We start from the raw sequence: 24,106 nt of genomic DNA on the forward strand, positions 1-24,106 counted from the left end.
ATAGCTCAGCTGGGAGTCAGCTCTCACTGGCTGGATAGTGCCTACTGTCATGGGGTTGATGCTATAAAACAAAAATAAAGACAGGGATTAAAGTCTTGGCCCCACTGAAGTTAATCATATCACCTCCATGTGCTCAGTGAAGCCACGATTCTCTGTCTGTCATGAAGTACTTGCTTCTTAAGAGAGAAATGGAAATGGCAACACCTTTCATAGGACTTTGTATCCTCAACTGTAAAAAAGTTAACTAGACAAGTTGATTGTGGGATCAAGTAGCCAGGTCCTTCTAGTTGCTGCTCAACTTTGCAGAGAGGATACTGATCCTCTAAATCATGCCCAAAACCATCTAAATCCAAAAGCAGCTACTCCTTTAGGTGTTTCTATTTTTCCCTTCCCTCTCTGCTGAGTTTGCAAGTTCTTGCACAACTAAGTGAAATCTGAGGCATGCTCAGAAGTCTCTGTCCCAGGGAGATGGGTATCTCCGCCTCAAGACTTCTGGCACACCTTTTAGGTGAACAGGCTCCTATTCCTGTATTCTTGGGTACGTGTTAGAGGCCTGAAAATTAGAGAAGCTGGGATTCATTTAATTAATAATGATAGTGCTGCCCGCAGCCTGATTCTAGTTATTGTTTAGGATATTCAGCTGAGAGGGCACAGAACACGGGCTTGGGTGCCTGTTACTTGGATTTTGTATGAAAGTTATATGGGGAAACATAACTGAAAACAGAAGAACAATTTGGAAAACGGGTTAGATCTGCTTTTGGCTCCTGGTGGTTCTTCACTGTCCATTGGAAGAGTTTAAAGAGGAAGGGTATATGCAGGATATTTCATACCAACTAATATATTTTCCTGGGACACAGGAGAAGTGGATTCAGCCCTCCTCAAGGTAAGGGCAGCCCAAAACTCAGGAGTTCTAATTCCTAGAATAATGCCTTAATTTCTAGAGAGTGAGCGACACCAGTGTTTCCTTTTCCTGAGCAGATGGGTACTCCTGATGTTTCATAATGGCTACCTACACTTTCTTTAGAAAAAGTAGACATCTAATTTAAGCAAATCTTGAGACCTGCATTAGTTCTTTCTTATCTCTATTAATTGTATTGGGACTTCAAGTGGCTAAGGAGAAGAGACTAGGTTGCCTTCTAGTATTGCTGTGCCCAACAGTGCACCTAAACAAGACAGAAGCTTATTTCTACCCTGTTTTACTGATACCCTGTCTCCTAAAACTATCGCTACTCTTTTTGCCTATTTTCCAATTCTCATACCCTTTCCATTGTTTAGATCACAATTTTTCTGAGGCCAAGACTGATTCTTCTGTTGTTCCTCCATGCAGTGAGTGGCGTAACATCATTCTGTCATGCTACCCTCTAAAGGCATTATGCTGTGCAGTGGGAACATACCAGCTTTCTTGGAGCCAGTTTTTGCATCGTAAACACTGGATTGCATTTCACCATAGGAGTAAAGGAAAGCCTGTACCCTTATGGTGAAACCCCTATTGTTGCCAAGACTGTGATACTGTTTAATGGCTAAAACCTCAAAGAACATTAAACAGCTGGGAGCCTGCATTGAGTTGAAGTGCAATGTCAGTGCCTAATTCCCATAGTCTCCTTAGAAAATCTCATCTCTCATTTCTAGAACTAGTAATCCAATACCTTTCATGAGAACTAAATGCGTATAAATAGAATTTTTCAAATGCATGTGCAGTCAGTGTTAAGTATCATCAGGATCAGCCTTTGCTGTTTTAGTCTGGTTTTCTTTTTAAACCTGACCTTCAAATATGTGCCTCTCTAAATGCATTTTTGAGTGCATTTTTTGTTTTGTTTTGTTTTTTTTCTGAGATCATGTCATTGTTATATATCTGAAGAAAGGGTAGTACTGAAAGCAATGCATCTTGGGATGCAAGTGGAACTATTTAGACTCTTTTCTTTAAAGCGTAGCTTCTTGATCTATAACCATCCAGTATTTAGAAAGAAACAATATCAGGATATTATGAGCTATGTTCTTCTGCTGTTCTGTAAACTCTTGAAAATAGCCCTGGAACATATGGACTACTTCCATCCCAGCAGCAAAAGAAATCTTTATACACCTGATAACAAAAAGGAAAAAAATACATATATATGTAGTTTTCTTCCTAAATTTCTAGTATTTACAAAATTTATGTTTACTTTTTTGGAAAATGCTTGGGTTATTTATAATAGTTACACAGTAAAGTCTTGTGGCCTTTAAAGAGGTATGTGGATTAATGACTTCTCAAAGAATTGTTTTACAAGAATACTGTGGTATTTTTAGAATGAGTGCTTAGTTAAAGTAGTCACTAAGGGCATGTTATTCACATAGGCATCTTCTATAAGAAACCTATGTATTTTTTATTATCTATGCATTCTGACTTGATTCAGTAACGTACCTTTGTATACGTATATATAACATTAAGCCTATGAATAGGTCCAGTTGTTCTAAAGTTAGTTGTGTTCCATAGAATAACGTACGGAATTACCTCTTTAAGGACTGTATTACTATGATGCAAAATAGATTCAAAGGAATCATTTGGCTTTATGTAAAAGGTGTGGAGTGCAGGGGGTTATTTTGGTGGTGGTTTTTTTTTTTTTTTTAGTTTAAGAGTGGAATATATGTTTTCTTTAGCTGTAAAAGCACAATCAAGGCAACATGATAAGTGAGTCAGTGTTGTAAAAGTAAAACTAATTTTGCCTTCACTCACATGAGCTATAGAAGGAGGAAGCTTTATTGTCCCTGGGAAGGTGATAAGGCAGAGTAATTGTATATTATACTGTCCTGGAACATCTGCCTGAAGACTGTTGGAGCAATTCATCTATCATGGACGATACAGCATGTTTTGTCTTTCTGCTTTAACCCATCCCCACTGCTGGCCTGCACGAAGGTTTTGATAGGGACTGTGCCTGGGCTGGGGCTCACATTAATCAGTCCCCTTGTTCAACACTCCAGCTGACATAATTACAACCTGCGCACAGCAGTTATTCAAGTCGAGTCCTTGTCACTCGTGGTGCGAAACTACACAGCTCAGATCCCGAAGGAGATTGCCTTATCACACAGAACAAGGGCTCACAGGAGTTGAAGAGAATAGAAATGGGAAAATGTCTTCCGGGAGTACTATATATTCCTTTAAAATAAGACATTTGAGAGACTTACAAGGGACAAAGAGAAGCATTGTGCAAGGTCTGAAATGAACAGGTTATTATTTTTAAAAGGATTACACAGGCCATTTTTGTGAAATGGACATGGATTATTAAATAAATTCAGTGGTCTCTCTCTCTCTTATCATTCAGTGACTCTGCCCTATTAGTTTTCTTCAGAAGTGATAAAATAGTTTTTGACTTGTATAAGCTTTAAGTATCTCTCAGTAGAAATCGTCAGAACACAACTAATAAAAGTGCACATATTATACCAGTAAAATTGGCACACACATAAGGGAAGATCCACAAGGATCAGAGTTAAGGGTGAAGGAAGAAGCGTGCAAAAGGGCTTTCAAAGATGAGCAAGTTCATTAGTTTCTGCTGTAGTGTGATACAGGAATGTGAAAGATGAAGCCAAAGAACAAGTTTCATATTTTACCTTTTTTGCCTCTTTCCATGTTAACCCTCTGTGGGAAAAAAAGGCAAGTCCATAATACCATCTATACTAAATGAAAAAAGTTTATTTTCATGCAATATGATGGGGTTTAATTTTATCTTTGTACTTTTTTTCTTTAAGACAGAACCTTTGCATACATGCTCATGGGATAACTTATTTGGCGTTGGTCTATAAAATTCCTCGATATGACAGAATTTCATTGGCATTCAGAAAGCTTTTCCTTGGTGCTTAAATTTTTTTTCTTCTTGGGTACTAGATCAGCTTTTTGAAGCAATACCATTCAGGCATTTCCTATTCTTCTCAATCAATAGTTTACAGTGTTGCCCTGATTTCTCATCTAGTTAAAATACTGTGTCTAATATTTAGAGGTAATTGTGTATAGTTGAAAGAACAGCAATAATTTATCTGTTCTGGGTGGCCCAGTGCTAAGCTAATACTTTTACAAGGTGGCTTTTCTGAGACTTTGAATAGTCTGCAGTAGAAGTGCTAGAAACTTATACATTTTACCCTGCATATATGCACTAGGTATGCTAGGTAAGTCAGGTACGTAGTTCAGTGCTTTCATTCAACAGTATTCCATTTCAGTATCTTTTGGCGAAGTACACATCACATTGAACTTGATGTGTAGGTCTACTATGAAAACCTGGCTACAAGAAAACTGCAATTTCTTACTGAGCAGCAGGGCGTCCTTGTAGGCAAAGGTACTCTTGTCGGAACAAAAATTAAGTTCTGCTTGCTCCCTACTCTTAAAACCAGTTTTCCTGGGGTGAATGATGACTGTGAAGTAAGCTCAAAGTACAGAGCCAAATGCTGCATTTACTTATATTTGTGCAGACAATGGCATTATGAGAACATAATCTGAAGAGAATGATGTTTCTCCGATATATACTTTCAAGGCAGATTTTAGATCAAATAATCAATCATACCTCCAACTAAAGAACCAAATGTGACTTTCAGAACCTAGGATAGTTTTGCAGTATTGACAGCCAGGAAGAATATATTTTAATTTGCAGACTGAACAAATTTCCATGACATCATGGAAAGACAATAAATGTCTGACCTCACAATGACATTTTTCAGACTTAAACTGTACTTCTTGTAGACTTTGAGCCCGGAAAAAGCCTTAAGCTCAGCTGGCCTGACCTTCTACATAAAACAAACTGTTTTTTTTTTTTTCCAATTTGCTCTGTACTGAGCCTCTTGCGTTTGACTCAATTTTATCATCTAGAAAGACATTCAGGTTTGATCTGAAAACATCCAAAGTTGGAGAACCCATTCCTCTTGTGTGAAAGGTTAATTGCTGTAAGTGTTGAAGAAATTGTGCTTTTTTTCTTATTTGAATTTGACTGCAACTTGTAGTTATTGGGTTTGGTTTTGTTACAGGTTTTCTCTAAGTTAAGGTGTCCCTTAATCACAGATTTATTCCCTATTAAGTTACTCACGCCCAAAGCTTAAATGTAATAAGCAAAACAGAGGTTTTTTAATTTAAATATTTGGGGTTTTTTTTCGCCCCTTAACTTATATTTCTGTTTATAATCGTTTTTGGCTGTTGGTTTCCTTTTTAAAATGTAGGGAGTAATATGGGAAGTAGATATTATAGAATTAGTTTCTCCAGTGTCATAAAAAAACTCCACTACATCCTTACATTTGCTTGCTACTTGCTTGCTTATACATCTAAAGATGACACGGGACCTTTCTGCTTATAGCATCACACTGGAAGCTCACATTAAACCACTGGTCCACTAATCCCTAAATCATTTTCAGTGTCACAGCTTTTCACGGCGTTCTCGCACTAAGTTACTTGCATGCGTTGTGCAAAGGTGGGAGACCTGACGTATAGTTGTATGTGTACATGTTTTGATTGAACAGGCTTGGCTTGTGAAACTGCTCTGTATGACTGCAGCGTGATCGGTATTAATCATGCTACCAATTACAGTGTCATCTGCGAGTTTTATTAGCAGGGATTTTATATATACTTTTGGCATGCATAACAAAGGAGAATCTTTCAGACAATTAATGCTTATTCCATTGATAAATTGGAGCATTTGAAAAGAGGAAGAAAATTACCATCTCTTTTTGCATGGGGGGTTGGGAATGGGATAGGGCAAGAAGAGGCATTGTATTAGCATTAAAAAAACCTACTTTGAGCAGAGATCGTACAGACCACAGTGCCCTGGGTATGAGTCCAGGCTGCAAAGCAACAGGATCTGCCCTCTAGGGAGCTGTGTTGTCACTAAAATGGCTGAAGGAACTGACACAAAGGCCAGTTGGAAGAAGTGCCATCTGCATCTGAGATTGACAGGCAGCCTTTAGGGTCTGTTGCTATCATTTCTGACTCCAGCAACATTAGGAGTCCAGTTTAATCTTGTGCAGCCTGTAGACTCCACACCCTTTCCTAGACTCCATCTGCACTTTTATATTTGTGAAAATACTTTATGGGTTCCTGAGGATATACAAACAGACTGTACAGAATTGTTCAGTTACTTTATGTGGTCATTAAAAGAAGTACAATAGGGGAAAAAAATGATGTTGAAAGGAAAAGTGTGTCTTCAATTAAATTAATCCTAGCTTTTTTTAAAAATGGATGCCTTCCATGGCCTCATTTCAGCAAGGTATTTGATCATGTACATAAATTTAAGCTTGTGAGTCATTCTTTTGAAGTCAATGGGGCTGCTTGTACCAAAGCTGCACAAGTGCGTAAGTACCTTGCTAAATCAGGGCCTATGATACTTAAAGCCCAGTCTCCATCCTTACACCGCTGCAGAGATGCTGTTTCTCAGACCATCTTCTCTTTTATGCCATCTGCTCCAACAAGAAAGGAAAGGGGGAGGGAGGAAGCCCATGAACAATGGAGTGATTATTCTCAGTTACTGTGAAATAGATGAACTCCACCTGCTATTTCTGCCACTTAAACCTTGGCTGACACGGTGCAGCAGTGTGCTCTGCACAGCAGAGCTCTGCATCCCTCATGCGCCGCAGGCAGGCGCATCCAGAGAGCCCTTGAGCCAGGCCATTACAGAGCCTACTCTGCCTGCAGTCAAGCGGAAGCCAGGAGTCCTTGCAAATGTTGTGGCGAGTTTTCAGTAGCAAATCAGTCCTGTGAAAAAACACTTTTTTTGCTTTTTTTTGTTGTTGTTACTCTCAAGTCAGTAGAAGGAGACACTGTGGCTCTCGCCAAAGAGCTACTCGGCAGGCTCAGGAGCTGAGCAGCTCAGTTCTGCACCTCCAGGGGCAGCGGGGATCACAGCACAGGTCAAGAGCTGAGGCACATCTCCCTGCCTTTCTGCCCCCTTTCCACCTGCTCCTCCGAAGTCTAGTAATAGTTTTCCAGGTTTCTGTCTAGTAGGTTCCTCTTTATTTCTTTCTCTACCTGTAGAAAGCAGAATGAATGGAAGCATTTAAGGCAGGAAGTCATTATTTCCTTGGAATGAGAGATGTTATTTTTTTTCTGAAAAAAACCCAGGTTTTCTTTAAGTTGTGAAGTGTGTTGTGAGCTAAACATCCTTTTTTTTTTTTTTGAGAAAAACATTCTGACTAAAAATTCATGAGTAGATGTAGATGCCAGCACTGGTTTTATACTTCGGTGGTTGTTCATTGTGTGGGGTTGTAACTGGCTTTACAGATTCCTCAGAGGTAAACAAGACTAGAGTACATCACTTATTATTTCCCTTCAGAATTTCCAATTACCCTGAATTTGCCTTTAAAACCATGTATTTTGGCTATCATAATCAACTCCTTGTATCCCATGTATTTGTAATAATCAATTATTTGAAATTGGGAATTTTTATTCCAATACATTGTAAATATAATGGTAGATCTGTGGCCAGATTACAATTTGGACATGCTGTCTGCTGAATGGAGCTGAGACCCAAGCAGTAATTATCAATCTTCCATCATTTTCAGTGCTGACGCACAAGTTTTTGCTGCTTCCCTACAGGGCTCTGCTACTTTTTAGCAGCCAACATTGGACATCTGTCACACATACTGTATGTCATAACAAATAGATCATTACAGAAAAAATGCAAAGCTATAAATGTAGAAAAGCAGAAAACATTACGATTATTATCCCTGGGTGTTACTATAATACTGTCAGAATAAATCCCAAATACATTTTTATTATTTTCTTTGTGAAACTGACTGTATCATAAAATCTCATTAAAACATGTAAATGTAGTGTACTCTCTTTTATGGGCTACTTCATATTTTCTGAGTGGCAGTACACGCAATACATGGCAGTACATGTAAAACATGGCAATACATGTGGCCACCAGATTGTAGGGCATGCATTTTTTTCCACTGCGGATGTGTATTTCGGTCATCTTCGCTTGGTGTGGTTGAAAAGCGTCAGCTGTGGGCAAATGTTCACTTGCAGAAACAGCAACAGTGACAAAGATGCTGCTGTCCCTCAGCAGTTCGTTGCCACTGTCCACCAGAGGTCTTTATGAAGAGCATGGAGAGATGTTTGCCAGCAGTGACATAAGCAGAACTGAGCTGGCACTGGGTACATTGTGGTTGATCTCCTGAGTTCCCATGGAGCCGTATGCTGCTAATTCTGGCAATAATATCATAAGTCGCTTGATAATTGAGGTTGGTTGCAGAGTGCTGGCACTTGTATTCATGTGATTGTTCCCCCTGTGATTTAAAACCTAAATAAAAGGTAGGATTTTTGCTTTTAAAGGAAAAGAGCAAGGAGGAAGTAACCCAGGTGAATGCTAGTAATAAGAAGACTGAGAAAATATACATTTATTGTATATATATGCACATATATGTGTTATACATATGTATTAATAATAGTTACAGTTTTATAATGTTAGTTTCAGCACATTTCAGAATGTATTTTTGGCCATGATATTTTTCTAATTTTTATTATTTCTGTGCAATACTGTATTGACCTGTAGCACTGAGGAGGTAAGCCAATACTTTGTTTTAAACTTGTGGTCTGAACTGAGTGCTAGTGATGTATGCAGATTGTGTATAACGTTGTAGCTAGTTTGAGTTAACTGGAAATCAGTTTATTTTCTTTTAAAAACAGTATGTAGATAAATCTTGAGTATGCTGGGAAGAATTTTTCATTGGTTCGTTTGTCTAGGTTTTTGTTTAGTAGAAGTTAGGCAGAGTGATTGTCATTGTGAAGGTTTTGATTGAATAAGCCTGTTTGTATAATGTAATTACTACAGATTGAGGTATTTGTTTCTTTCCTGTCAAGAAAATATTGCCCATTAAGTTGTTTACCGTCACTCTACTGAATGCTAGTTTTCATACAATATAAGTAAGTTTAATGCAAGTAAGAAATAAAGGCAGGCTAAAAGCATTGTATTTTGGGAAACAGTAACACTGAAAAAACCCTGAAAGTTCCCTGCATTTAAATGAGTGAAGAGGAGCTCTCAGTGCTTTGAGGAGTACCCAGGAGCTCTCAGAACCCCTGGCTGGAACTGGAGAACGCTGAGCACAGGGAAAGTCCTGGCACCTGTGTATGCAGCACTGGTGTGAAATGCGCTCTAGTGTTCAAAGCTTAAAGCAATGCTTACAATTGAAAAGATTTAGGAAGAATCTGATGATTTCCCAAAGTGAGATGAAAGGAACTGGGTCTCTGTAGCTCATCCAGTATAGGTCCAGGTAGCAGACGATCCTTCAGGTGAGCAAGATACATTGGAAATGTAACACTGTTAGCTGGATGCAGGAGTATAAGAAGTAATTACAGTTTGTAAAAGTGAGAGCAATCAACTAGAGTAATTTGCCTATGATTACAATGGATTCCTGATTGTTTTCCATCAGATTTCAGCGTGTCTCTGAAAATCATGGGTTAGTACCAAAAAGAGTTAGGGTTGAGGAAAGAAACAATGGGAAAACCTTTTATAAACTACCCATCAGGTCAAGTTAAATGTTCTGTATGACTATGCATTTCTAAAAATCTATGGCTTTCCTTTTCTAGTGTAATTACATTATTGCAGTTTAAAGACAGTTTTCCAAGTCAAGTGGCATTTTCTGTGAAATAAACACCTGCAAATTTTTGGTGAATAACTGTGGTTAAGAATCTATGATGACACATACTGCTTTCATGAGAAGTTTGCTTTCATCATAACTACTTTCTTCCAGAAATAAAAGCATCTGGGCACTTTGCTATTTTTCAATCAAAATACTGCAGTTACTGTGTACTTCTTTCAGGTTGCATAGCAGGGTATTAACAGTGCAGAAGACCTTCAGAGTGCTCTCCATATGAGAGTGAACTTGATTCATACTGACGAACAGCAGAAAAATAGAAATCTTTTCACTCGGTCAGCTGTGTTTGTTTTTATGTTGTAAATAGTGACATCCATGGAGCTGCCGTAAGTCCTTTAGGTTATATGCATGTCTCTGCAGAAAGAGGATGGTTGTACCTAATGTCCTGGAGAAAACCTTTTGAAAAAGTCTTATTTTGTGCAAATAAGAGCCCTACGAGGTGCTAAAATTTTTAAGACTTAGTGGGCTAGATAATTAACATTTTGCCTCATTTGCACCGCCAAAACCTTCCATTTCCATGTCTTGCAGTAAGCATCTTTCCGAAAATGTCAGGCACTGCATAATGGAAAAGTGTTCTAATTTCAGTTCCCTATTAGTAAAACATCTTAATAAAAATAGGTTGCTTCCTGCTATATTTCATTTAGCTGTTGAATACAATGCTAATGGATTCTTATGTAAAAAACCCTTAGAAAATATAGAAGCATTCCTATTCTGCACAGTCAAATTTAGAACTAACAGAAGATGTTTTATGAATTTCTCTTACTTCATGATTTTTGTCCAAAATGCCACATAAAAGATGAGAACAGCAACCAGCTCTGGTATGGGGCAGCCACCGCTCTGCAGTTAGCTACTGAATTCAGCTGTTTACGGGGGCTGCTTAAACCAGTGCCGCTGGCTGGGAGGAGGGCAGAGCATGACCCCCTGCATCCAGCCATGAGGCCAGCGCTGAGCCCCTCTCTGTGGGGAAAGGGTGCCCAAAACCCTGCCCTCTTACAGCTTTTCCTGCTCACCGGTGGAACTGGCTGGCTGAGCCCTGCAAGATGGGAGAGAAGGAAGAGATGGTGGGGGAATAATGACCACAGCCAGCACTTACTATGGGGAGGTTCAGGCTGACCGTTCTGCTACAAACTTCCTCCAAGGCTCATCGTTCCTCCTGTGTTTCCCTGCTGCTGACTTTGAACTCCCAACTCTGCCTCCTGCCAAGTGCACGTCTGTGCTCTGCCACCCCAGAGCCCCGAACAGCGTTCCTGTTTTCAATGGGGTAAACCTAGTTGTGCTGAGGAATCTCTTCAGTGGCACCCCATAGCTTGCCAATGCAGTTGAGCAAATGTCTGCACAGGGGCAGAGTTATACTACTTGTAGGGGCTAGAGGAACAATAGTATTTTCTGGCTTAGGGAGTAAGGCAATTATGAGAATTTATGCTCTGTGCACTACGAGCAGGTATTTTCCTTCTGTCCTGTAGACCAGGTGCTCTGTTTCTTGCTCTTAGCACAATGGCCTATTTTTTAGTAACAGAACTGATCTATATAAGAATAGCAGAGAGGCAATAGAAGAGGGAAGACAAAGTAAACAAAGCCCACAGCTTCTCACACTGACAAAATGTCTGGGCATTTTATGCTATTCCTAACCTTCCACTTTATTCCAACCCTTCTAGCAAAGCAGATCATTGCTGCTAAGAAGCAGACGAGGGTGTGAAGGGTTGTGGCACATGGCATTGGGCTTCCTCGTCACTCTGCTGATGATGCCTGTGCAAGCACAATCACCACTGAAAACTTGAATAAACTGTTTTGTTCTCATCCTTGGAATAGTAAAGTTTGCTTTAGGCCTTATTGTGGAGAAGCTTTGAGCCTCATTTTGGTAGGGTGCCAGGAAATGGCATGTCAGGAAATGCTTTTCCACTGTGAAGGTGACTGAGCACTGGCACAGGTTGCCCTGCGAGGCTGTGGAATTTCCATGCTTGGAGGTACTCAAAAGCTGTCTAGACGTGGATCTGGGCAACTGGCTTTAGGTGGCCCTGCTTGAGCAGGGCAGGGAGGTTGGACCAGATGCCTACCAGAGTTCCCTTCAAACTTCAATCATTTTGTGACTGAAGTACAATTTTACAACTGACAAGTAATTTCCAGCTTCTGTTATTTGATTATGCGGCAACATTTAATTTATTGAAAGCATCAAAAGACAGACAGGTATAACTGGTTGGCAGGAATGGACTTCTGATGGCAACATGAAATGTGCAGTCAGAACAGCAATGTGAACTCATCACTGTGCAATGAACATCAGAGATAAAAGCCTGTTTTATCTTCAGCCAAAAGAGGTTTTCCTTTCGTCTTAAGCAGTATCTGCATTTCTCAGGGGAAACTTGCCATCCATCTCCCTTACTTCACAGCGTTGTCCTTTACAGAGATGTGGGAGCTCTCTCAGGTGTGTGCAGTGGAAAGTAGGCCTACGCTCTTCCCAATATACCAGTCTTTGATGGAGGAAGTCGTACAGGCTTATTGCATGGGAAGTATGGTTTGAGCTTTTCAGCTCTTCGTATTTCCTGCTCATCTGCAACGTGCCTTAGGAATACCTCCCATTTCCTCTTCCGCCATGTATAGCACTGACAGGACAGTGAAAACTCTATACAGGCTTCCACTTCCCTTTAGTAGAATTGTTGTGGGGTTTGCATTGAGTCTTAAACCTTTCTCCATGTCTGATAAGAAGACTTAGAGCAAGACGTGAAATAAAAACAAAATTTCTGTTGTGCTTCTCTGCATCAGCATTGAATACAAACCCTTAGACTATAGCTTTAGACTAATTAAGTCTCTCTAATGAGTGTTTTTTCTGTTATTGGAGAGCATGGGAAAATTGCCAGAAATATATACATTTGATTTTCAAAATGGATCATAAGGACAAAAGCATGCTTACATTAAGGAATAGTAATTTAACTTAAAACCTCTGGTTTATCCTTACTGGAACACAGGCTAGCCTCTTGAAAGCTGCAGTTATTTGTTTGTGGCTGTAATTCAGAGTGGAACTCAGAAAACAGAAAGACCTTATTCAAACAATTTCTTTTGGACTGGGCTCTACATTGCCATATTTCAGAACAAAGGGAATCTTTATCTTAAAGTTTATAAACTCCTGGAAGTGAAATTTATAATACAAAGCCTGACAAATGCTTAACTATCATCACTATTGCAACACTATAGTATTTTAGTTAGATGTTTATCATGGCAAAGCTTTAATGAAAATACAGTGCTGTTTAAAATCACAGACCTCTGTGTTTAGTCCTATGAGATGAAGTGATGTAAGTACACACATACACAGAGTTTTGGTGGTGGTGGTGGGGGTGTCAGGCATATAATAACATACTTGTACAGTACTCTGGAGAAGACTCCTAATAAAAGAGACAGTCAAAGCACACTGAATAATTAAAAAAAAACATTTTATATGCAGTACATTTTTTGTCATGTCATATTTAAAGGTATTACTTGGCTTCAAAAGTGCTTGGATTTGCCAGTTGTTACCTTCATGGTTTACATTATATTGCAATTGCTGCATTGTAACCTTATACGAGAGGCCATTTGTAATGCCTTGTGATCTCATATTCCCTATGTCTGATTAAGCCTTTCTGGCCTCATCACATGGAAAAATATGTATTTTTTAAAAAAATTTATTTCCCATGATGAATATATCAGTATGTTGGCATGTTTAGTCACAGATTTTTACTGATGACTGAATAAATGAGACTTCAGGATTGCTCTGTTTAAAGTGGTTGGAGCAAATTCACGAATCAAAGGAGATAGAACTGGCCTTTTATGACTTGAACAGGCTGGGTTTTCTTCACAACTCTTACATAGTTTTCCACAGATCCTTTATATATTTCACAGAAACATTTCAAAGTAAAAAGTTTTATATCTTTCCTTAACATAGTATGAGAGCTGAGCTAAAAGGACACAGATACTTTATTTCAGATTTGTATGCTCTGCTTTAATCCATTGCCTGTTAAAGTATAACCCATGGTAGAAGGTTACCAGATTGTACACTGCAATGAAAGCAGAAGACACTATCCTATTTTTTTTATTTAATAAAATATATGTTTCACTTTAACAACATTTATAAGCATTGTAATTTTTTTAAGGCTGAATCCTGAAAGATGCTGAGGACCAATATTTCCCATATTTTTCAGTGAACATAAGTGTCTTCTCTGACATTCTCAGGAGTCTGATCATTATACTGGTATATAGCAGATGGACATGACAGAGGGTGAGCTTTGGCAGCACCGTAAGGCAGATACCGGCTTTACTGTGACCATCTCCAAGGGAGAGACAAGCACTCCAACAGAACTTCAAGCTGCTACTTCCAGTTTATTTTGGGGGTCCTTTTTTAGGTGCCTGTTACTGTGGTATTTCTAACAGTGACAGGTAAACAATAAGTTGCTCAAAATAGTACGGCTGTCTTATTTGAATATTGGTGAAGTATTATGTATTTATACAGTTCATTTGAGTGTTTGTACTTTTTTCAGTTAAACTGAATTACTGTTCTTAGATTGAAAATATTAATGGTGTACAGTACTTAAAAAGTCTAAAAGAAGTTATACACAGGCCATTGTTTTGATTCAAGAATAAATTTAATGGTTATTTCTGATTGAAATAAATGAAGAAGCAGTATGTTTTAAACGGCATTCATCACAGAGCTTGTATAAGTAGGAAATTCTAATGAAAAATACTTTGCACATGGAGGGCAGGGAGGTGATTCAGACAGCATGCATGGTTTCACCAAGGGCAAGTCCTGCCTAATCAACCTAGTGGCTTTCTGTGATGCAGTGACTACATCAGTGGACAAGGGAAGAGCTACAGATGTTGTCTGTCTGGACTTCTGTAAGGCCTTTGACATGGTCTCTAAATTGGAGAGATATGGATTTGATGGGTGGACTGTTCAGTCGATGCAGAATTGGCTGGATGGGTCAGTTCGATGGGGCTCTGAGCAACCTGATCTAGTTGAACATGTCCCTGCCCATTACAGGGGCTTGGACTAGATGACCTTTAAGGGTGCCTCCCAACCCAAACTATTCAATGATTCTATAATTTTGGAATGAGACTGCAAAATTTTAGAGACTGGAAATTAAAAATTACTGTTATATCATGGATCACTTTGTGGATAAAAGAAATGTGAGGTCTATTTCTATTCACTGTTTGTTTTTTTTTTTCAGAAATAACATTAGAAACTTTTCTTTGAAATGTGTAAAACTAATTGTGTATGTAGTCTGACTTTTATGCATGAAAACTCCACTGCTTCCACAAAAGCTGTGTTTAAGATATAAATCAGAATCTGTGTGTATTTTCAAAAAGTTATAAACTTGAATAATTCCATTCTTTTTTCTAGGAACAGTTCATAAGGTGGGATGGGAGTTGGTGAAATACCCTTACAAAAATCATTCAAGCAGCTCCTATGGAATCTAGGAACTTTGTAGGAAAGGTTCATGTGTGCTCTATTGGGAATATTATAAGTATCTGTGCATTTCAGTTTTGCTAAGTTAAAGACTTTTGCTTAATTTCTGTCCCATCACTAAGTGCCCTCAAGAAAAATAAAAACTGTAAGACTTTTGCAAATGTGAAAAATTGTTCATTTTAAAATGTTTCTGGTTCAGCTATATCAGTCAGTTAACCTGGAAGAGCTTTGGGAGCCTTTGTGCAAAGGACAACATTTATGCCAAACCTAAGAGGATGCAAAAATTGGGCAGAGTGTGAAAAATGAGTAATGACTGCTCATTTTCTGTTATTACACTAGGTTCTATTTAAACGACTAGTAGGGAATAAATTGCTATATAACTTTTTTTTCATCACTTTTTAGGTCTAACTGTGCTGAAAATATCCGTAAACACATCTTACATACAGGAAAGCATGAAGGAGTGAAAATGTATAACTGTCCTAAATGTGACTATGGAACCAATATCCCTGTGGAGTTTCGTAACCACTTGAAAGAACTACACCCCGACATTGAAAATCCTGATCTGGCGTACTTGCATGCTGGTAAGGTCATTCTTCCCTCTGCTTACAAATCTAAATGAGTATGCTTAAATGATTGCAATAAAAAAGTTAGCTCTTATGTTATTATCATTTATTCTAAGAACATGATTTTAAAATGGGCTTAGTCCTTTTCAAGTTTTCACAAGGGGTGTGGGTTATGCATTTAAGCACAGAAATCCATTCATATTTCACAAGCAAAGCTTGCAGTTCAATACATAAACATCAGAAGTGTATGCTACTTAGTTGCCTCATTTTGAAATCTTGTTGAACTTTCATAGAGAAATATTTTTTTAATATTTGTATCAAGTCCCTCTGCCCACCCTCTTCCCCCAAGAACAGAAAACCAAAATTCCTTAGGAAATACAGTGGCAAATTAATGTACCACTTTAAAAATTCTTAGATTTCGTTACAAAAAAGAAGACTGTTCAACATCAGAAGATAGAACAGCAGAGATCAATCACATGTATGTTTTGAGGATTTGCATTAGAGAGCCACACATGGAAGTCACCAGAGGAACGCAAAACAAAAACATTGCTTTGGGATCAGGAATCAGGAGAAAAAAGATTGTGTGTTTCCTGTTTAGGAACAAGATTTATTCTTTTTTTAGAGATTCTACAGTTCACAAAAGAAGGTAGAAGTTTAATGGGGGCATCAGGTTAGGAGAAAAATAAGAGTTCAATGGCAAGAGATTAGGAGAAATAATACAAAATTAGGCTGGAGCTCGAACGAAACGTGATCTTAACTCAGGAGAGGCAGATAACTTAGACATCACTGAGCGGGAAGACAAGTCAGAGCAGTGGGAAAAGTGAACAGATGGTGAGAAGAAAGAGTTGGGGAATCCAGAGGAGGAAGAGGCTACGTGGGCCAAATTCTCCCTAAAATGCAAATTAATCTTGCATTGGAGTACTACCATTAGTTCTGCTGTGTCACATTTGAATCTTCTCCTGTAAGGAATCAATCTCATAATATTTGAGACCCTCTTACCTGTAAAAAAACCCATGACCTAGAGAGCTTTCATTCAGCTCTGCACAGTGTGTACACTCAAGTTATTTTAAAACCTCTCAGTCTTCGCAAAATGACTGTTTGCTTTCCTGACTAGAGGCAGTGTGTTATTTGTACCATATATTTCTATTTGCCAAGTATTCCACTTCATTTTGGAACCAATCATCATGGCATGTCAGCATATGGTGGATAATATCTGGATGTGCAAACAAAATGCCAGTTGGCGGAATACCAATTTCAAAATAGGTCAGAAAACTGATCACATTTCACCATAGTTCTCACTAAAGTGAATAAGTATTCAACTCAGAGCTTAAATCCGGACATTGTTGGATTTTTACTACAATAATCCCACTTAATATGAACAATTAAAATGCTTTCAGTAGACAGATATACAGACATAACACAGATAGATAGAACACTGGTAGAATCATTAACATTTTTCCAAAATTACAAAATCTGTGTAAATTTTCATGTTACTTCTTCATATATACTATATCTAGGTAAAATAATTGCTCGTTGCAGCATGCTGTGGTTAAAACTATTCAACTTGCTTGTCTTGGCAACATAGGAAAACTGTCATCAACACCTTGTATGCTAATGATGTCTATTTTCTATACATTGATTCTTATACTGTAGAAATCCCTTTGCACTAAACAGAGTACTGTACAAACATATTAGTACTAGGAAGAATTAGTTGTCACCTCATTATTGCCAGGCTAACCTAGAATTGGTATACAACGAAAGTGTTGAAATACTGTTTGCATAGTCCCATCACTCAAAGGGCGATACTGTGTTTTCCTTTCAGGAAGAAACACTATTAAAGGAGGACCTAGGTTATAGTTGCGTATTCACATCAGAGTTAAATTAAAGGGAATTTCATTTCTTCTTTTCAATCCATTTCTGACTGCTGGACATCTGCAAGTTAAAGGTTTTAGAGAAGATTTTTAGAGGAATGAGGGGATGACTTCCATGCCCTGGCTAACATCCCTTATTAAAAGAAGATTTGTTCTGTGTCTGGTTCACAGTTACTGATTACTTATTGGTTGTTGGCTGCACCCACAGAGAATCTACAACACGACACAGAACCCTTTAGGATGATAGGAGTATGAAAGTGACACAAAAGATCGATTTTTTTAACTTAAACATATTTGTCTGTCTTTTGTGTTCTAATATTGCTTTGTAACAGGGAAGCATCCCCTTTGCTTCTTTGAGCAGAATAGAAATAGAGTAAGTTTCATCACTGGCAAAGAGACAGACACCAACTCCAGCCACTTCCTGGGACCAGTCAGAAACTCCTTCACCACAACCCACCAAGAATGGAGCTGTGGGGTACCTTTAGGATGTGGCTTGGAGTAAAAATCAAGTCTGTTTCTCATCTGTGAAATTAAGATTACAAGTTGGATTTCTAATTCAAAGTTAATGCTCTTTATAATATGCTCTAATACTAATTTCTGTTTAGCTTTCTTTGGCAACTACTATACTTCTTTATGGGGTCAGCAGCAGTAGAAACTGCATTTCTAAGGGAGAGGCTGTGGAAGGTAGAAGGCAGAACAAGTCAGCTTCTACATGAGAAAGGATGATACTGTAATTAATAGGTGTTAGTACTTTCTCTTCTGCATCTTTGAAATCATGTGTAATGTGAGGAATTGATATATGGAAATGCCACAAAACCAGATCTTCAGACTTTCTTTCCCCTTTTTGTTATAGGCTCTGTCATAGAGGGAGATATTTAATTATACAACTATATTCTCTATAAACTTTATGAAGTTCCATTGTATATTTTAAAAAAATAACAATCTAGAGAATACTTTTGTCTTTCACTTTTAAAATTTACTGCTTTTAAACAGTAGACCTTTAATGCACACAAACCAACAGAGATATATGCACCTGCACATAAAATTATGGATTAAATTTGCTAGATCACACTTCAAATACCAATTTATGCATTTAACCTGTAACTTTTATACAAATCATCAAGTCTGGTTTTGAAATGTAGTTGTGTGTTGTTCTGTAAGAACTTTATGCCTGTTTCTCTGACCCATTTTTTCAAGGTCTGTGTTGAACTTGAAATTTTGTTTTAAAAAAAACAGCTAGAAGTCCAGTGAGTGAGTGAATTGTCATAGCATGTTTCTGACTCGTTTTAGTGATTTTTCTAAAAATGAGATTATTTGATAAAGAAATTTTTTCTGAGTTTCTCAATGTGGACTTGTCTGTATGGTAGGTCTCAAAGTAAGTTGAAGAAATCTTTGCATTGATTCTTGTATGCATTACATTTCCAAGAGTCTTGGATATGTTTTTCCTTCCAGTTGATGCTACATCTCCATACTGAGTTAAACTGAGCCTGAATACTCTCACAAGTGGGACGGGGAAAGGGCCTATAGCTGTGGTAGAACAGACAGGGATCAGTAGTCCAGGTCTTTTTCTCAGTGCTTTGTCTGCTTTGGAGCACCATCACTTGGTACTGATAATTTCAGTTTGAACTAAGTGTTCATCATTTAGGAGCTCTTGTCTTATAAACATTATGATGCTATTATGATGCATTATTTATCATCTCTTGACATCTCCATTATTCCAGTAGCTGCAGAGACCGTGGCATCTCACTGTGTGCATAGTAGTCTTCTGTGGATACTAAACTGGCCGTAAGACAAAATGTTCTTCAGAGAGAAAAGGAGCAATGTGTTCATTATTGGTTTTGTGATTGTGGTGAAAGTTATGCGATAATAGTTGTTTTCTCTGTATCATTATTTCTGTGCTGCATTGTTAAAAGTGAAAATGATCTCTAAGAATGAGCGCTACTCTAGGAAATCAGAATATCCCCTTTTTTTCACTGAGCGACTGATATAGTGGGCTTGCTCTCTGTCCCATTTTGCCCATGTGAAAACAGGTGCAATGCCTACGTAGTTTGAGCTTTTGCTTGAAAATGGCCTCACAACAGTCAACTATGTGCTTAGGGAACTGCTTAAGACATTGAACAGAAACTTTGCAGCTGTTTTACCTCATTTAGAATTAGCATTCATACAAAGTCTTTTTTGGAAGTCTTTTCTTTTTAAAAAAAAAGTAAGGGAAGGCAGATAAATTCATTGTGCTTTTTGGTAAGTCTGGGGTTTTTTTGAAAGTGGTACTATGCTTGTGAAGCACTCGTGTTATCCAGCATGCTCTGAGCGAGTCTGCCACCATGGGCCCTGCGAGTAGGAGTGGAGGATCGCTTACTCTTATGGATCCTGACAGAACTAAAAGCGTGAGACGCTTCCCCTCGCTACACAGGCGTGTTTTGGGGAATGCTTGGAAGTACAGCTTTGTGTGCCTGTGCCTCTGTGAAAATTATAGGTGCCTCTGGGGCTGGGCATCTACAGAACAAAGATTGTGACGATTGTGTTTTGGCAGTTTGCTGCCTACGTGGTGATTGAACGCTCAGTGCTCATGAAGAGTTACATAATTCATGACCAAAATGATAGATAGGTACTTGATTATAGTGTATGAGTTGCTTCACAGGGAGAAAATATCACACATGAGCTACTCTTAATCTAGCTGAGAAAAGCCTAAGAAAAATCAGTTACTAAAAGCATAGGCAGACGAATTGAGAAACAAGGTGCAAACACTTAAATATGAGGTCGAATGAGCTCTGGCAGCAACTAGGAGAAGAACTTGTCTCTTGTTCCACTTGTTTCATTCCTTTTAGCCTTGAGAAAACTGGATATCTTTCTGAAAGATAGGTTTTAGGGGGACCCAAGGTTACTGGGTCCACTGCAAAACTAATTAAGTGTAATTTAAGGGGCTTTGATATACCAGAAGTCAGACTGTTATCCAATAGTCCTTTCTGCTCTTAAATCTTACACCAGTGTTAATCTAGATAGTTGTGTTTGCGAACCTAAAGTGCTTAGGTGTTGTGATAGCAAAGGGATAGCTGAGGAGACATGTAAGTCCTCCAAAGCATTCTTACTCATAGAGAGGACATCATTGGCGCTAAATTCTCACACTTTTTCAGGCTGAGGTACCTTTGCCTGAGTAAAGATACACTACCCTAAAATAAGTTTCTTTTTGGTATGTCTAAATCCTTAATAGAATACATTGGAACATATGTTTATTTATTTAAGGTGTTTGAGGAATCCTTATGAAGTTCTGCTCTTTTGGTTGGCAGTCCCCTTACTGTGTTATTGTCTCCTGGGATCTGAAATCAATTAAAAGACAGGTCAATTAATCATCTGCTCACTAAGCCAGGCCTACATCCTGCCTTTCTCTTTTTTAGATTAGGGGAACAGAGTTAGGGGATGTTTTAGTTCTTTTGAGAGAACAGTGAAATGAGAAAAGTTTACCTCAAGGTCTCTTTTATGCATATTTGAAAAATATTTTTCCAAACTTTTTAAAGTGCGCTTTTCCAAAGGCTGTGCTCTCCACGCATTTCTCTCTCACTTTCTTTACCTTTTGAAAACAAGGCTGTACTAGCAACCTGCAGCATGATTACATCATCAACAAGGGACAAAACTGTGATCCTATCAGTTGTAACAGTTGCAATATTCATGAATGGAATACTGAAAGTTCAAATAGTTAATCCCAAACAAAATTGTGATCTTTATCCTACTTGGCAGCTACATTTATCAAATTATTAAGAGGAAAAATTGATTGCTAAAAGTTATGGTGTGATCTATTATGTGATTTTATCAAGGTATAACTGTATTACCAAGTGGAAACTGAAGACTTATTCAGAATGTGAATTGGACACACATAACCTGATAATATACCAATTATACCAGTATCCTAGTGCTTTTCTACATTTAAGTTTTTCTTTTTTTTCTTGTTCTTTATTTTGCATCTTCTCTTTAGTACTACTCTTTAGTAGAAAATATAAAGTTGGAAAAATGAAATAATAAAAGCCTGTTTACTTTTAGACTCTCTGAATTCATCAAACTACAGAAATATAAAATCAATGAATGGTATTCATCAATGAAATAATAGAAATACAAGTCAGTTGAGTACCTATGCAAACTTGTAATTCATACCTTGAATGAAGCCTCCAAAGAATGGATACCTAGTTTTGTTTGCAAGCATATTTAACTTTTTTCTTGGAATAGTTATGTTCTTAGTTTTTATCACTGTTTAAATAAAATACTTTAAATGCTGTAATTTGAAACAATATTAAAAATCTGTCATCGCTAGATATAGGCAAATCAGGTAGAAGCTTTTACAGTAGCAGAATATTGCTTGGGTTTCTAGTCAGATAAAACATTATTTTTGATGGCTGGTATACTTGAAAAAAGAAAGAAAAATAGGCAGCAGCAGCTCTGCTTGAAACAGGTTTGCTCTTGTCATAGCTATTAGTGCCAGTCTTTCAATAGCGTGTCATGTTGATTGGCAGACACTCCCTTTCCTCTTTTGTGAAGAATAATAATTTTAGTGTGCTTGAAATAAAAACCTAGTATAAATGATTTTCTGTTTGTAAAGGAGAAAGCTAGGTTCCTTATAACCTCTGTAGATTATGTATTATTGTGTTTCAGGAAAAATTAATCTACATTTTTTTAAAAACTAAAACCTAAGTAATTTGATTATTTTTATAACTGTCTTCTATTAGAAGGCTTTGAATGTCTAGCAGAGTTACCATAGCCAGTATCTTTATCTGTGTGGTCATGACCATTGAGTTGATTCTTTCCAGGTAGCCAGTAAAACAGACAAAAAAAAAAAAAAAAAAAAGAAAAAAGAGGTAATGAAAGTCTTAAGTCTTTAGGGTTTTTTTCTAGTATGTAGCTTTTGCTGCTGCTGTTGAAGAGCCTAGGGACTCCTTTCATAGTCCTTTAGTTGTTTTTTGTAGAATCATAAAATAGTTTGGGTTGGAAGGGACCTTTAAAAGTCAGATAGTCCAAACCCCCCTGCAACGAGCAGGGACATCTTCAACTAGATCAGGTTGCTCAAAGCCCGGTCCAACCTGGCCTTGAATGTTTCCAGGGACGGGGCGTCTACCACCTCTCTGGGCAACTTGATCCAGTGTTTCACCACCCTCATTGTAGAAAATTTCATCCTTATATCTAGTCTGAATCTACCCTCTTTTGGTTTAAAGCCATTACCCCTTGTCCTATCACAACAGTCCCTGCTAGAAAGTTCATCCCTATCTTCCTTATAAGCCCTCTTTAAGTACTGAAGGGCCACAATTGGGTCTCCTCAGAGCCTTCTCTTCTCCAGGCTGAGCAACCCCAACTCCCTCAGCCTGTCCTCATAGGAGAGGTGCTCCAGCCCACTGATCATCTTCGTGGCCCTCCTCTGGACTCACTCCAACACATCCATGTCCTTCTTACATTGGGGACCCCAGAACTGGACATAGTACTCCAGATGAGGTCTCACAAGAGTGAAATAGAGGGGAAGAATCACCTCCCGCAACCTGCTGGTCATGCTTCTTTTGATGCAGCCCAGGATGCAGTTGACTTTCTGGGCTGCGAGCACACATTGCCAGCTCATGTTGAGCTTCTTATCCACCAACACCCCCACCTCCTTTTCCTCAAGGCTGCTCTCAATCCATTCTCTGCCCAGCCTGTATTTGTGGGTTTCATATTGTGTATAGCACCAATGGCATTTGTAGTCTCAATCTTGCATTCTGCTCAGTGTCTTTCTGCCCACGACCCACTGCTCTGGGGATTTCCTAGTCATCATTGTTTCTTTCTGAACAACTATCCCAGTTTATCACAGGGTGGCTGGTTTTTTGTGGGGTGAGCTTTTACTCCTGAGCAGTTTGGATCTCCTTGGCCCTCTCTAAACATTTAATCTGGGTGTTGGCGTGCACCTGCTTTCCTGTCCTTCCTCCCTGTGACATCCTGGCTTCCAAGGTGGGGAACCATTCGGCTGACTCGAAAGGGGCTGTGCCACACTGACTGATACAGAAACCCTCATCAGTTTAGAAATTTTCTGTTGAGCCCTAATATCCACCTTGTATCTGCCCTAAAAACACTCTCAGACAGGCATCTGCTTTGCAAATTCCTTGCATCGTGTTGGTAGCCACATGCCAAATCCCGCTAATGCTCACAAAGACTGTTGTCTCTGCAAGGATGTCAGCTTCACCAATGAAAAGAAGGTAATCTTAGTCCAAGCTATTATTTCATTACACTAATAGGTAAAATATCCTTCATGAGGAACGAGATATATTATTGCCTATTTGGTGCTAAAAATAGGATATCTTAACATAAAACTTTTAAAGCAAGGCTGATATGTTAAAGTACAGAAGTAGAAGAAAGTCCTTAAGACACGAAAGCCAGCTAGAAAGACAAAAATATTTCATTCTTCTTGAAAATATGTATGCATAATAGTATGTGGTAAATATAAATAATAAAAGGAAATATTAGTATTCAAATATCAACATAATACAAATCTGAGAAAAAAATGGGATATAGGGTACATCAAGAAAGCTTTTCAAACAAACAAAAAAAATAAATAAACCTTACAGAAGGAATACAAAATTAAGGTGTATAGTGCATTCAAGTTATTCAGGATATTTTCACGTGGAGAATATCCTATATGA

General features: G+C 38.3%; 1 protein-coding gene across 1 annotated transcript in view; it reads left to right on the forward strand.

Annotated features, from left to right (window-relative positions):
* Window positions 1-24,106, forward strand: part of ZNF407 (zinc finger protein 407) — a 342,653-nt gene that overhangs the window by 224,410 nt on the left and 94,137 nt on the right. Inside the window, exon 9 of the mRNA XM_074146539.1 lies at window positions 15,431-15,609. Within this exon, the coding sequence (XP_074002640.1) occupies window positions 15,431-15,609 (179 nt within the window). The remainder of the gene's footprint in view (window positions 1-15,430; window positions 15,610-24,106) is intronic.

Source organism: Numenius arquata, chromosome 4, assembly GCF_964106895.1.
Source record: "Numenius arquata chromosome 4, bNumArq3.hap1.1, whole genome shotgun sequence".
In the NCBI taxonomy this organism is placed as follows: Eukaryota; Metazoa; Chordata; class Aves; order Charadriiformes; family Scolopacidae; genus Numenius; species Numenius arquata.